The sequence below is a fragment of the Falco naumanni genome, chromosome 1, assembly GCF_017639655.2.
Source record: "Falco naumanni isolate bFalNau1 chromosome 1, bFalNau1.pat, whole genome shotgun sequence".
Lineage (NCBI taxonomy): Eukaryota > Metazoa > Chordata > Aves > Falconiformes > Falconidae > Falco > Falco naumanni.
In genome coordinates, this window is record NC_054054.1 from 88,338,493 (window position 1) to 88,354,345 (window position 15,853).

At 55.1% G+C, this 15,853-nt stretch overlaps 1 protein-coding gene across 1 annotated transcript; it reads right to left on the reverse strand.

Annotated features, from left to right (window-relative positions):
• Nucleotides 1–3,959: 3,959 nt before the first annotated feature.
• Nucleotides 3,960–5,282, reverse strand: CHCHD10 (coiled-coil-helix-coiled-coil-helix domain containing 10). Its single transcript, XM_040603858.1, has 4 exons — nucleotides 5,183–5,282; nucleotides 4,922–5,102; nucleotides 4,617–4,767; nucleotides 3,960–4,207 (listed from the first exon to the last, which is right to left on the reverse strand). The coding sequence occupies exons 1-4, from the start codon at nucleotides 5,236–5,238 to the stop codon at nucleotides 4,188–4,190; spliced, it is 408 nt and encodes a 135-aa protein (XP_040459792.1). The 5' UTR covers nucleotides 5,239–5,282; the 3' UTR covers nucleotides 3,960–4,187.
• Between the last annotated feature and the right edge of the window lie 10,571 nt (nucleotides 5,283–15,853).

Sequence of the window (15,853 nt, forward strand, 5' to 3'; positions counted from 1 at the left end):
AACCATCTTGCAGGAGGCCATGGCTGCCCCTGCAGCAGCACTGGGCTCAGCTAGAAGCAGGGTGGTTCAGATCTGGCACCATCACCGCCCAGACAAGCTGCAGGGCAAAGGCAGGGCCTGAAACACCACAAGACTGCAAAAATTCTGAAATTCAGAGCAGCTGGGATGACACAGAGCAGGTAGCCTTCCCAACAGGCTGTTGTTTAGCCCAGCGCCTGCTCCACCCTGCCTCTCCCACTCCCCAGCTGCAGGAGGCTTGGCAATCTGTGCAGCCATTCCCCTTTGCTGGGGAGCCTGGCTACCGAAATCCCAACAGCATCAGCTGGAAACGCAGCCTCTCCCCCACGCTCTCCAGCAGCCAACACTGTTATCATCACACATTTTGTCATCCCCACTGCCCGCAGGATGGCACCCGGTATAAGCAGCCCCCACACTGCAGGCCTGGGCCCCTGCCGGAGGAGAGCAGCTCTGGGAAGAGGCATGGTAAGCACCATGTTCATTACAGTGAGATGTGGAGGTAACATGGGGAAAGCACCAGCTTTGCCTCAGCTCTGGGGGGCAGCTGGTCACCTGGACCACCACCATCACCACCAGGTGGTGGCCGCAAGAGGGGTGGGGAGGGACATTGCACCCTGGTGCACAGCAATGCCCAGCGGCTAGGGAACAGGGCAGGAGAGATCTGCCAGGGTACATCAGCATCCTTTGCCTCATCTGCTAAAAATAAAAATAAAAAGGCGATGGGAGATCTTTAAGCCTTACACAGTGAATTGTGGAGGAAAGCCACCCCAGTACAGGTAAGTTAATGGCAGGGAGGGAGGCCAGAGGCAAGGGCGAGTTCCCAGCCTTGCAGCTCTGGGGAATCACTGGACAGGGCTCTGCTTATCTAGACACAGCCAGGAGAGCCACAGGGCAGAAGTGACAGCTGCCAGCAGAGCTCCTCTGCTGCCAGCTGTGTGGGAAGGGCTCCCTGGCTCAAATCCTGGCCCTCAGCTTCACAGAGCAGGTATTTGCAGCTGGTGGGAGGGAATGAGCAGACCCTGTCCTGACCTTGCCCAGTTGGCAGGGAGCCTTTGCCTGACCCCAGACACTTGTGGCTGAAGCCACCAGTCACACATGGTCCTAAGCCTTTGCTCCCTCCACTATTTGAACTGGATCCCCAGCCACGACTACTGACGTGTGTCAGCTCTGGGGATTTCTCAATTGTAACAAACTTGGTGAGAGTTCATGACCAAAATGTCCCCAGCTGACTGAGCCATGATCTCCAGCTCCTTCCCCTTGTGACAGGCACAAGTTTGTGGAAGGGAACTGGCAAAGGCCAGGGCTCGCTGCTTTTTCCTGCTCCTGTTTGATAAAACAAAGGACAGAGACACTTGATGAATCAGAACCATTTTCCCGAAGTCACAAATGTTCATCCCTGCTCCTAACCTGTAGCATTCCCAGCGCCAAACACCAGCAGACATGGCTGTAATATGGCAGCTCAAAGCCCTGCTGATGGCCACGTGGGGATCCTACCTTTGCTGGCCATGACAGCAGGCACTCCTCAGCTACCTGCTGTGCCACCTGCCACGTCTGTGGGGCCCCCACATTCAGGTGACCACACTCATATCTCAGGTCTTGTTCCCTGTCTGCAGCCAAGAGATGGTGAACCTGCAGCACTGCATCCTGACCTCACGGCTCACCTGAAGAGGAAGCGTCAGCACAGGCCTGAAGGTACGAGCACCCCTGAGCAGCAATCACCCCAGGGACCAGCACTCACCCACAGGGAAGCAGCAGAGGGTAACAAACAGCTCACATGGAAATCCCAGGATCATCCCAAAACACAGGGAAGGGGGCAGCAAACCCCTCTAGATCTCAACAGATTCTCTCCAAAGCACAACTTGCCAAATAAAATACCTCTAAACCCCACAGGCTTATGCCAGCCACACAGGGGCACGTTGCGCTTCCTGCACACCTCTCTCCCTCCAGACTGCATTGATCTTCTGGATGAAACAGGCACCCTGACGAACCACAGCAAAGCGGAAAATCCTGCACTTGAACTCACCAGTAACTATGGGAAAGCGAGCACTACGTCATCAGGGTCAACTCAGTTCCTTGGTGAGACAGCACAGCCTCTGCACCAAGAGGGGACTGCTTTGGTGGGCTGGTGTTTAATCATTTCCAGTAACTGTCCTACACCAGGAAAACTGTCGCCTCCTGAAAACAAAGATGCAGCTTTGGAGAGGGGCTCTATTCAGCAGTCACTTGAACCTGTAAGCACAGTAACTCCAAGGAGGTAGAAACCAGCTCAGCTGAAAAGCTGGAGCTGAACCTTGTTTGTCCAGGGTGGCTGCTGTGGGGGGGAAGAACCTTTCCTGGGCAGAACCACCTGCCCTGGTTACAAGTCTTCAGTTTTCAGGCAGGAGAGAGATTAATCCATTTCTCCCATGCTGCTGGCAGGAAGAAAGCTCTGAAGCCACCTGCTGTGAATTCTTGCTAGAGAACCTGGGGAGACACTACCCTGGACCCAGCAGGTAAAGGCCAGGCACCCACCTCACCCGTGGGTGGTGTACAAGGGCTGTGGCAGGGAGAGGAGTCGCACCTGCACCCCTGGCTCCTCTGTGGAGGTTCACGCTACCATATCCAAAGTCACACCCTGACAAGCCAGGCAAACACAGCCAGGCACAAGCAGCAGCCTCCTGCTTCAATGGGTCACTCGTGTCCCCACAGTGTGGCCTGCACTCCCAAGCGACAGTGAACTGCACCTCTGTCCAGCCCACCTGCACTGGCAGCCAGAGGAACACGCACTCGCATCACCAGATGAATCTGCCTTAACCCCATCACCATGCTGGCAGTGATGGTCTTCTAGAGACTGTCTGCTGCAGTCACCAGGAAAAACTGGTCGAGACACCCCAAGTCTCCCCAACTCCAGAAGCAGCATTGCCAGCACTTAGCCAAGGAGGGTTAGAAGAAATGCACACACCTGTTGCAGGTGCTGCTGATGGTTCTTAACAGCTTCTGCACTCTGACCAGCACACATCAACACCAGACTAGTAGTTATTTCTTGGAAAAAGTTGAAACTGCATGGCAGCGGTTCCTCCCTGCAAACACTGGGGCAGCTCAGCACACGCAGCACTTGGGCTTTGACTCTCTGGCACCTCTTTCTCTTGCCCATCTCTCAGGAGATCACATGGCACCCCAGGAAAGGCCAGGCACAGCTCAGGACATCATCTACCACCAAGAATTTAGGTCTTGACATTTAGAAGGCACAGGACTTCCAATACCACCCTCCAGTATCTGCTGCCAGCTTTCACCATCCAGACCTGGATTTCCTCACAGATCCAGGCAAGGGGTTGAGAACTTGCCCAGTATTCAGCAGTTAACAGCTTAATTCTGCCATGAAAATTCAGTGGTTCAGCATCCGAAAGCACCATGGTTTCACTGCTGTGTCACCAGAACTCCAGCTGAAGCTTCAGAATTCTCTTTTGCACCAACATGAGGTCTCCTGCTGGAGGGCAGCCTGCAGGCAGCACTCATGGGCCTGTCCTGCTATGGCAACTGTAGGAGAGTGGCTTGTAACTTAACCTGACCCTGGCGACCTTGAGAACATTGCATAACCTGCTAAAGCTTTTAAGCAAGATCAGCCAACTGTATGCAAGTCACACAACCAGACAGGTCATACTTTCTTAGCTCCAGGGTCAGAACAGTTCTTCAGGAAGAGGGCATCAATGGAAAAATAATTTGTTACTGAGAATACTGTAGGACAGGTCTCAGATTACCTCCCTCCAGCCTCTCTCCCTGGAGGGCAGCCAAGTCTCTGCTCAGCTGTGGATCTACTTTTGTCAAATCATGCAGGCACAGTCCCTGTGAGGCTGCACCTCCTGTTTGCAGAAAATACACAGCCGTGCCTTGCCCTTTAAGCAGCTGACACGTAACATCTTGGTAGCTTAATTTTAGTTTGAGAATGAAAGAACATGCACAAGTGATGGATCCAGACTCCTTTATTTCTCTATAATACAGCACTATCTGAATTCCAAGCTCCCACAGGTCCAAACATTCCTCTCCTTCCCTACCAGCCCAGAAGTGAATTACCACTAGCAGACTCCCATCGGGTCAGTCTGTTCCCTCCAGCTCATCCCCTGACCATTCTGCTCCCTGCGGGCAGCCAGGCTCTACATCAGGCTCCTCTTCCCTACACGGGGACAGATTCTTCACAGGAGAGAAGAAACACCTAGAGGGGAGAAAGCACAAGTTCAGCGTTAGGTACATGTTCCAGCAATGGAATTGGTAACAGTGCTCTTACCGAGGGCAGCCAGGTTAAGACTAGCTACTGACATCTGCTTTTAACAGGTGCAGCAGGAGGAGTTAAGTTAGAGAATGAAGTAAAGAAAGCAGCAGGCTTCTTATATCAGCAAGAGAGGAACCTCTAAGAGGGTGCCTACAGCTCCCTTGCCTTCACAGAGACACAGTCAGGATTGTTCTCCTGCCCTTTCCGGTTCCCTTCTGTGTTCTAGGACACAGGAACGGCAGAACCGTTTCCTACTGTAAGCCCTGAAGGGCACTATAACCTCCGCAGACTGCTTCCGCAACCTCTGAACCCTCTGGGTAGGCCCCTGCCAGCAGGACAGGGCACGGCTCACCGTTGCTGTACTTGCACTGCTTCAGGGCCTCGTTGAAGCCCTCGCACAAGGTCAGGTCTCGCTGGTTGGTGGCGCACTCCAGGAACTGCTTCATCTCGTAGTGGCAGGGACCGTAGGCCGGCTGCTGGTATACGGGCTGCTGTCGCGGCTCCTGCGGGAAGGACGCCGCTAGGGAAGGCGCCCCCTCGGCGGGGTCGGCCCCGGCACCCCGGGCCTCCTAGCGCCGGCCCCACCCCGCTGCCCCCCGCCCCCGGGGCCGGCCCCGCAAGGGCAGGCCAAGGGCGCCGGCCCAGCCCCGCTCATACCTGGGCCGGAGCCGCCTTGGCCGGCTCGGAGCCGCCGCCGCTGAAGGCGCCGGTGAGCGCGCTGCCCACGACGTGTCCCACGGCGGAGCCCACGGCCACACCGGCGGCCGTGCTCGCCATCTGCGCCATCAGTCCGGGCTGCGCCGGCTGCGCCGCCGGCACCGGGGCCGCGGGGGCCGGGCTGCGGAGAGGAGCGAGTCAGAGCGGGGCGGCGGACGGGCAGAGGCCCTCCCCGGGCCCCGGGCCCGCCGCCCCCCGTACCTGGCCGGTGCCGGTGCCGCCGCGGGCCGCCCCACGCTCCTGCTGCCGCGCGCCATTGCCCCGCCGCTCTCCCGGCCCCGCCCCGCGCGACGCCTTAAGAGGCGCCGCCGTCACCACGTGACGCCCCGCCCCGGCACGTGCGCAGAGAGCGGCGGGGCCGCCCCGGCTCTGCACCGCCTGCCCCCGCCAGAGGGCGCCCCCGGCCCGGCCCCGCGCCCCGCGCCCCCCCGCTCCGCCCCGGGTGTCCCACCCGCCGCCTCGGCTCTGGGGGACGGGGCTGCCAGCACGCCCCGGCCTGTGCCCCGGGCGAGGGAAGGGAAGGGGCCCGGGGCCGGGACCTACCCCGGCAGGCGGTAGCCCCCCGGGGCGGGCGGGTGCCGGAGCGTCGGTGGGGGCTCTGCTCCGGCCCGTGGAGGCGCCGACCAGGTGCCCCGGGCGGGGCGGCGGGGTCCGATCCGCCTGGCCGCGCCCGCCCGGGCCGAGCCCCGCCGGTGTCTGATGGCCCCGCTGGAGGGGCCGCTGCCCCCGGGCCGGTGATGTGCACGCGCGGGGGACTCTGCCCCACCGGCCCCGTCCGCTCCCACCGCCCGGGTGTCGCCGTGGGGTCTGGCCGGGCAACGCGCGCTCCCGAGGGCTGGCGGCGCCCGGCCCGGCACCGGCACCGGCGCGTTCCCGCAGCCACCGGCCCGGCTCCCACCGCCAGGTGACGGCCGCGTCCTGCTGGCGCCGTCCAGCGGCCCGGCCGGGGCTCCGGGCAGCGGCGGGAGCCGGGAGCCCGCGGGGGCCGTGAGGATCTCCGCAGATGCCGTGAGCTGCGGGGGGGCGGCGCGGTGGCTTTGCGGGTGCTCAGGGGGCGCCTCTCCCGCGTGTGGCGCCGAGCGGGACAGAGCGTGAAGGGGCTCGTTGGGAATGGGCGACGGAGGTGGAGGTGGCCTCTGTAGCACGGGAGCCGATGGGCGGAGGAGGCGGATAATGAAGGGCTGGGAGATGGCAGGTGAACAGTCCGCAACTGGGGCAGAAAAAAGAAGGTGCCAGGGAGGAGCGTGGGGAGGAATTATGTGGTCTAAGCCATCGGCCAGCACAACAATTTTTTGCAGCAGCCCTCTGGATATACAAACCAGCAGATCAAGGAACCTTTTGCAAGGCGTGGACATTGTTGGGAAGTAGGAATCCATGGAGAGATGATGATGATGAGCCCTCAAATCACGAACAGACAGGCAGGACGACGCCAGTTTTACCTTCAAACCAGTTTCCTGACAATCATCTCTTCCCTGGCACCCCAGTTGGTCTCCGGAGCCTCTGGGTCAGTGCCTGCTCAGTGTCTCCCTGGGATGGGCCTGGTTGCCTGCTCCATCATTGGGTGTTCCTTATGTCCTGTGGAGTGAAAGAAGTTTCCAAAATTGAGAAGGATCCAGACGTTGTCCAGGAAAAATTAAAAAAAATCCCAGCTGTTATGTCTCCAGGGCTGTGTTCATACATTCAGCGAGTTATGAAACCCAGGTCTTTGGGCTGGTTCATTGACTGGCAGGAATTAGAGAGCTAAGTCACTGCAGAGTTGGCGATTAGCTGCTGTGTAAGTGTTTTTGTAGAATCAAATTTCCAGCACGAGGGGAAGAGAAAAGCATTTGTAAAGCAAGCCGTCCCCTTGGCGCAGGGGCTGGGTGGGCAGAGGGATGGCTGCAGTTTCTACGCTTCTGAGAAAGGTGATTCTGCCTCAAACACACACAAATTTGGTCTCCTGAGGGGTAACACCCCCAACCCTTCCTCCCGCAGCGCCAGGGAACTTGCCTTCCCCAGGGGCTGTGCTGTGCAGTTCTGCTTTTAGCTGAAATAGCAGCATTTTACACGCGGTGTTTGCCTGTCTTTTGCCCACGAACGGGGGGGGGGGGGGGGGGGGGGGGGCAAGCAGCTGGAAAACCAGAAGAATGTAACGGGAAAGCCCCTGCATCAGCAGCACCTGCATTTTCCCCTTTTCCCAGCCAGGCATCCTGGGAGAGCGGGGTGCCTTTCCCCGTGCAGCCCTGTCCTGCCGAGCCAGGAGCACTTGTGAAGAAACAGCGGTCGTAAGGACATGAGAAAAAAAAGGCAGGAGGGAAGAAAAGGGTGATGTCGGGAGCACCTCACTGCGAGGGACCCCCCGGGGCAAGAGCCCAGCTCTCTGCCATGGGAGGTGAGCACAGGGCAGCCCATCAGCGCGTGAGGCTGGCGCTGCCACACAGACGGCTCCTCTTCCCTCCCTGGCTGTCCCTGGTCACAGGGAGAAGCTGGGCAGGTGCTGGGGGGAGGAGAGGACAGACTCTCAGGGGGCACAGGGAATGCCAGACCTCCAGCCATAAGAAACTGAGGTTCATTAGTTCCACTATGCGCAGAGCAACTTGCTGAAGGAGCCGGGGTTTCAAGCTGAGAGCGTCCCTTTAAGCTGCATCTGGGGGACCCTTTGATTTGGTTAATTAGACACGAAGTTTTTCTGTGCTGTGGGAGGCCGGGTATGTGCTGAGGAGCACAGCTACCCTGGGTTTACTAATGAGATAATTTATTGTGGCTGTCTGAGAGGCTGAGTGTACACAACTCCACCCGCACACACACACCACCCACTCCAAGCCCTCTGCTCCCAGCTGGAGAGCCCTCAGCCTCGGAGGTGGAAGTGCTATGTTAGGTCTCCCCACAGAGGGGCCATCCTCCTCTGGGGGCTTGTGCAGCAGGGCCCCGTTTGCACCTAAATATCCCTGCAACAGTTTTCACTGCTTCCCTGGCCAAACTTCCTAATTCCCATATTTTTCAGTCTAAATTTGATCTTGGATTCAATCAAGTAGCTTTGTTTCTGCCTCTCTCTCTTCTCATGCTCCAGAAGATCCCTCCTTACATAGTTCAAGTGTTAGGACTTGCCTACACTTGAAGGTTAACTCTGGATTAAGGGACATATAAATCTGAAAGACAGTAACTAATTTCTGAACAGTCCTGGAAAGATTTACTCAAAACCGGTAATTTCTGAACAACTCGGTGCACTGGCCAGCCTTTACGTTCCCTCCTGCTAGCAGCAAGATCAGGTAAGACAAGGTCTGTAAAAAGCAGGTCGTTTTTTCCAGCTGCTTTCTCCCCATTGCTCTAAAAGCAGATAATAATCTCCCCCTTCAGTTTGCCTCACTTAAATCCTCACACTGTCACAGTTGAAATGTGGCTACAAAGAGATCTAGGAATTCCCCAAGCATTTGGATCACAAGGGGTTATTTCACAGGTAAGGAATGCGATACCTTGCCTCCCTGGGTCTCCTGTCTCTGGCCCTCCATCGGGCGATGGAGCACGGGTCTGTTTCTATCAGGCTGCAGTTTCACAGGACATTTGCTTAGGGCAATGGTGCCACCCACAAGTGGCATGTTTCCACAGACACCTTCTCCATGCAGCTGTGCCAACGCTGCAGCGCATCTCTGCCCAGTCCCTGCCACAGGCCACCACCAGCAGGTAGCCATCTGCAGATGCTGATGGAGCCTCCTGCCTCCTGAGCTGCAGGTTTGCGCTTGGAGAACCCTAATTATTGCATGCAGGGGCAGATCTGGGCAGTGCTCTGGGTGTACCTGAATTTAAGTTATTTAGGTTAACAGCAAATTGCACGGGATGGTTGCTTGGGGATCTGGGCAAACTATTCAAAGCAGAAGAAAGCGTCTGATGAATTAGCCAATATTTTTGTTTGTGGACAATCCCCCCCCCAGAAGAGAAAAACCCCCTCCAGTTCTTACCAATGTGTTTGCTACTCAAAATTACTCCATGAATCATTTATGGCTGAATGTATTGCAGTCAGTGGGTTTCTTGTGTCCCACTTTCATTTTCATCTTTGAGCTCTGGTTAGTCCTAATTTTGTTTGTGCCGGGTGGCTGATTTCAGTCTTCCAGGTCTATACAGAGCTTTCAGGTCAGATGTAAATATGCAAGCACTACTTTTTTTATCCTATAAAGTTTTTTGCAAGCAGAAGATGTAGCTGACAAATAATAATAATAAAAAAAAGTCAGGCAAGTTGCTACCACTAAATGGAATTCACAGATTTTTCATGAGCAAAGGAGTGTTATTTCCTGCAGTCCTGCCTCACCGCTGTTCCCCCAAGGGATAACAAAGCGGTTAGCATCACAGGTAGGTGATATTCGATGGCATCGCGACAGCAGCATGTCACACAGCCCTGTCTCATGCTGGATGCCACAGGCTTTGAGCACAGACCTCTTGCTGTCTGCCCTTTTTAGCCAAAATACAATGACTGAAATGACGTGACTATTGCAAGAGTCAGAGATGAGAAAAAGGAGGAAGAAAAAACGCGGTGTCTAACCGGAGGAGCTGCAGATGGCTAGACATGACTGCAAGGGAAGGGAAGGCAGCACTACAGAGTGCCGGTTCAGCTTTCAAGTCTTGTGCTCCCAGGATCTACATGCCATTTCTTGGATGTGGTTTGCCCTGAGGGCAATCTCAACAGCTGTGGAGTTTCAAGCAGATGAACAATGTAGTTTTCAATAAATTTCACCGAGCAAATGAAAGGATTTTAACTCATTCCTGCTAGAGCACTTTTGCTCTGAAGGTTCTTCCAGAGCCAAATCCATTCACATCACGAGTGTTTCCTGTTTGAACCCCAGGGCCTGGCTGCCGGAGCACACCTGAACTAGACTGCTCTGCTCTGGGTGTTCGGGGAGCTCTTCCCCATCAGAACAGGCTTCTCCCAGCCATGCCCATGGGTCCTGGGAGGTGTAGGTACATCTCTGCATTTACCTGTGTCACTTAACCCACCCTGGTGACCTGTGGGTGGAGGAAAGTACCAAATTTGGAGTGTGGGTGCCCTCACCTCCAGGTGGGGAAGGAGGAGGTGGTAGAAAGAGAACTTTGCCAAATCTCTTCTTCCGCAGTGGTAGCTGTATCTCAGAAGTTCAATTTCCTTTGTATTCACACTTCCAGAAGCAGGGCTTGCACACTTGGAGGCATGTTCTGATCCCGGCTGAAGGCTGATGTCATTAGTTGTAACTGAAAGAAGGGGGTTTGAGTCCCCACATTCCTCAGCCAGATCCAGTCAAGGAATTGCCTCTTCCAAAACACCTCTGGTGTATCCTCAGATCATGAGGACAACAATTACTGTGAGCTCTGTGAATTCACCTGCTAAATACAGGACAAGACAGCAGACCTGAGCCCAGAGATTTTGTTTTGTTTTCTTCATGGCTGCAGAGCACCCCATAAGCAGTGCAGCTAAAAAGCCAGTGCAGGTTTGTTTGCTGTGTATCTGGAGGGTCTGAGCAGTGAGACACTGCCCTTTGCTGCCTCTCCTCTGGCTGGGATCTGGCAGGTGGTTTCAGGGAGCCCAAAGCAGCAAGCTTGCACCCCTGGCGGGAGATAACAGCACTAAGTGGGCCCTGCAGGCATCTCACACCTTTACAGGCTCCCCGCTTTACCTGTGCTGTCCCGGTGGATGTGCTTGGGGCTTAGCATTTCCTCCTCAGCCAAATGTCTGCCCAGAGGCTATTCCCTTCCACTTGTGCACAGCTGCTCCCTGGCTGGTCTGGTTTCCCCTCTCTGTTGCAGACACACAGCAAACATCCCTGGAGAGTGCGAAGTGCAGCTCCAGGGGCAGGGGGCACTGACAGCCCCAAGGCATCTGTAGTAAAATAACATGTGAGTAAGTATGGAAGTGTGGATGGGGTCTGTCTGTAAGGCAGAGGCATCCGTGACCTTTTAGGAGGCTGTTAGCACCAACCCACGAACAGCTACTGCTTTGAACTAGAATATTACAGTACCTCCCCCCAACTCCCCCTTCCCAAGCGAAAACATAGCTCATACAGCACCCAGAGAGATCTTAAGCAATGCTGCAGCCTCTACACAAACAGTTCACAGGCACCCGTGATTCGGGGTCCTTTGTCTCAGCTCTTCAAAATGTTTCATGAGTTTTAATCACCGCATTGCTCTCCCTGCCCTACTGAGGCTGTCCAGCCACCAGCTTCCAACACCTTTCCTCAGACAGAGGCCATCTTTTCTTTCCTCTGTAGAAGAAGCTGCTGGTGTCTCCTCTTCATATGGAGAGTCAATAACCCCTGCAAATGCACAAGGAACACTGGTTGTGCACTCCGGTTTGTCATGATTTCTGCTGAAATGCTTTTTCAGCTGCAGTCTCCACCATAGAATGCTAAGCTCAATGCAGAGTCCATCCATGGGCTTCTCCATCAGAACAGTGCATACATCCTCTTCTGTAGGAATAGCCTGGCCATTGCAAAATCAGTGGTCCCAGCAAACACCTCAGCTCTCTGGAAAGGCTGGGCACTGTGTGTGCCACACTGGATTCATTCCCAGCCTTGTGCAAGCTCTTGTGATGCTGTTTTTAGACTGTTCTTCAGGGTCTTGAGTTTGATATCTGAGCGCTTCCCTGGATCTGAGGATTCTACCGTGAGTTTGTGATAATGCAAACTTGGGGTTCAGCCATTGCTGCCCAAGAGAAAGTGGAATAACATCCGGGGAACCAGTCTCTGCCACAGTCCATCAGCCAATTTATTCCAGTAACCTTTGTTAGTGGCAATGCAGTGTGGGTCACAGACATGTCTTTCCCCACAGCATCTAGGGTAGCACGAGCTCTGAACTGCAGGGCACTGCATCACTGCTGCATAAAGCAACAGCTGTGACAGGCACTTTGCATCCCAATGGGAGCCAAGAGAGTAAAACACCAACTCGGTTACCTCTCTTTCTGGTTACCTCCTCTGGACTGAGTTTGCTCACTCCCGTCTTTTCTGCTCTGCTGGCTCATATCCTTATTGCTTTCACAAGGCTTCATTCAGTCAGAGCCCACAGCCTGGTGCTGGGAAGATGCCTCATGTATGCCTAGTTCTGCTCATCCAGCACCAACCAGCCCAGCTGCCTCCCTGCCACAAGTGCAGCTGCCCCTAGTCCTGCCGAGATGTGGGGAGCACTCTCTCCTTCCTAATGCTGGCCCTGGCTTGCCAAGCTGGCCTGCACATCCCAGGGATGGACACCTTCATCACAGGCAAACACACGCCATGGGGTGATGGGGGTGACGCCCGAACAATGTGGAGGGGCAGGAGGGTCCCAGCAGCAGCGAGGCTGTCCCAAGAGGGGCTGGGAGAGTGGTACCTGTTCCAGGCCCGGCTGCTCCAAGCAGAAATGTGCATGAAGAAAAGCCTCAACCCACACCTTGAATTCCACAGCTGGGCTCCAGGGACAGGGGGAGGGAGAGAGGACAGGACAGGACATTTCCCACAGACCCGCAACTTGTTCGTAAAAGCCTCATCTCAACAGCCCTGCCTGCCTCCTCCCCCATCACCTCCACTGCTCACACTGGGTTTTATTAACGCAGTCCCCTTAGGCTAGAGGGAATCACATCCCAGGAGACATTCCAGTCTCAGCTCAGCTTCGGAGAGGATCAGAGGGAGCCAAGGGTGGGGGGCGTTTCACCAGGACGTTTCATTTGCAGAGAGCTGGCAAGTTGAGAGCACTGCAAGACGGCACTAGCAGCCTCCTTATCAGACACGAGCAGCTGCAGGCTGGAGCTGAGTCTCTGCTCGGCTCTGTATCTCCCAGTCGTTTCTGCTTTGTCCGGGCTGCTGGCTGGAAGCTCTTAGCTTGGCTCTGCCGGGTGCATGGCTGGGCACAGGGAGTCTGGGCAGAGAGACTCACCCTTTTGCTCAGGTGATGAACACAACTGTTGGTGACATACAGCCGGGTCCCAGCTGCCACAGGGGCTCAGCCCAGGCTCAGCACCCTTCCCTGAGCACCAACAGGGCCTCAACTGCCAGCTCCTTGCAGCCATCGCGCTCTGCACCAGTCGGGGCTGACACTTCTCACCAGGAATGGGAGCTGGCTCCCCAGCGTCTGGCTCCTCAGGTGAATTGTGGTGTGCCCTGAGCCTACGCCAGGAAAATGCCGGCAGATGAAACCTCGTCTCAGGCCAAGAGACACGAAGATGGATGTGTTTTCCTTGCCTGGCTTATCTCGCAGGCAGTGCTTTTCACCGGAGCCCAGCAGTGTTTGTGTGCGCTCGGCTCCTGGCACGGGGGCAGGAGATGATTAGACAACAAACACTGTGGCGTACCTCTCCCGAGCCTGCAGCCTGCCCCTGCCCTGCCGAGACCACGGCCCGGCAGGGAGCTGCTTCGCGGGGCTCAAATCCCAGGGCTGGCTGCAGCTGCATCAGGGCCACAGAGGGCGAAGAGGGAGGAAGAGCGACATGACCCTGCAGCTGCTCGGACACCATGTCAGCTGCAGTGCGAGCTACACGGGGTTGGGCTGCAGCTGCCTTAGCTGCTCCCCCAGGGACTTGCTCCTGGGCTGGACCCCTGCGCAGGTGCAGTGCATCTCTTTTTCAAGGTGCACTGTTTGGGTCCAGGGCAGTCGGCACAATTCCACCCATTTTCATTTAGAAGATTTTAAAAAGCTCAAAGGAAATTTGAAGCAAAGCATTTTGCTGACCAACGAACATTTTTTACATATTACTTTACATATTTCTTTACCTTTCCACTTGTGAGTCCAGGAGCAAAGGCCAAATTTCCTGGAACCCCACATGCTCTTCTTGCCCCCTCCCCACGCCCATGCTTTGGGCTGCTGAGGAGAACAGGGTAAGTCAAGGCCTCTTCAAGAAATACTCTTGATCACTGGTGTTTACAAGGGCAGTAAGCACTGTGCATGACCTCCAGCCATGTTTGCACCTACTACCACCTGTACAAACACCCACTTTGGCTGCCCAGGAGAAAAACAAGATGCCAGGGCCAAAGGAAAGAGGGATCCCAAAAGCAAGAGGGTGAGAACAGAGACTTGCCTGATGGGGATGTGTTCCCATTTGTCACCCACTGAGCAGTGATGCTGGACACATCAGTTCATGTGGCCATCACCTACAGAGAGAAGAGGAAAGACATTAGAAGAGAAATCAAAGGGGTTTCTCTCTCCTGGGGATTTGGCTCCTGGACCCTCTTCCAGCTGCTCAGGCAAGTGCTCAGGAGGTGTAAAGCTCCATGCTGACTTAGCAGGGAACCTAAAATCAGGTCCTCAGCCACACAGAATACAGCTGTGAAAGTCACACCAGGGAGGTGGCAGGAAACAAATGACTTTGGACAGACAGGCTTAATCCATTAAAATTTATTTTCTCTCCCACTTCCCTCCCCTTTCCCCTTTGCTCTCATCAGAGACCTCTTCCCGCACCTCCTCTTTGTCCAAAGGGCCTTATGGAAATTTCACACCCAAGTGGCCCATGGACTGAAACAGTTATTCCACAACAGAGCAGAATCGGACCCACTGTTCTCTTCCTTCATCTTGCACAGTCTCTTTCCACCAAACACCTGCTGGGGAGGGGGCTGCTGGGAGACATTATCCCAGTTGCTAGCTCCTGTTGAGACTCACATTAGGATACTGCTCTGCCTGCCCAGGCATTCACAAGGTCCCTCCTTGCTGGAAAGTCTTAGGAGGGTGGGAGAAGAGCTAACGCTTGTGACTTGGAAAACTCATGACAACTCTGCCACTTACTAGGACTGGAAGGCACTGGAGCAGATGCTGAGCAAGAAAAGCGAGGCGTGAGGATGCTGTATCACATCAGTGACTGTTGGGACCTCCCAATCATGAAGGCTTCTGCTGAGCTGCTGCAGCCATTATGAAATCCCTGAACCCCAAATCTGGCTCCAGCCTGGCAGGAGCTTCAGGAAAGCAGACAGTGCCTGCACAGACAGATGTCAGGCTGTTGGCCCTCTGGGGCTGGAGTGGGAGCCCTGTGCTCATCTGCCAGCAGCCTCTGTACGTTCAGCAAGCTGCAAACAGAGGTAGCGATGGGGCTGCACAGACAGGACAGACAGTGGCTGAGAGAGCTCCTAGCATAGAAGTCCTAGAAAAAACACCTCTGCAGGCTGCACATAAGGCCCTTTGCAGAAGGTGAGTACACAAACACCCAAAATGCCGAATGGGCCATTTTCCTGCTGCTAAACATCTACTTGCTCAGCTGGGAAATATTTGTAATCCCAGACACACCATCCACTTTTCTTTTGTATTAAGTGCCTTGGCAGGAGCCAGCAGTTCTCACATGCTGTCCCATCTCTGCAAGGACTGTGTTTCCCAGAACACCCCCTTCAAAAGTCTCCCTTTATAAAGATGAGCCAAACTGCCTGTTGCTCACAGGCTGCTCCTGTCCCTTTCCCCACTTCCCCAGGGCACCAGCAGGCTCCACTGCCATGGGTTGGAAGGCACTGAGCTCCCAGAGACACCAGTATTCAAAGAAAAGGCACTAAAGAAAAGAGAGACAAAGGCAGGAAAGCTTTTCTCACTGGGACCCAGCTGTCTGGCTCAGAGCAAGGCAAGAAACTAGGATCAGCTCTGCACTCCCAGGGCACAGATGGAATAGCAGAAGAGTAAATTCCACAGTGTAAAGTCTGAGCCCTGTGAACACCAGCTCCTTGCTTCTTCCCTTTTGCTTCTTCCTTTTTGCTTCTTCCCTCCTTCCCTTTCCCCTCTTCCAAGTAAGGCCTTGGGAATATGCCAAACACACTGTTGTGGTGTGGGAACATCTCGCAAACAGCCCGCTAGCTAAGTGCTGCAGCACCTTCCAAGCACAGCCACAACCAGACTCTTTCTTCTCGCATCTGCTTACCGTATCCAGTATTTACATCCTCAGGATGGTTCCCATAAAACAAAACATGAACAACTGATCACAGACAAATAAAACTG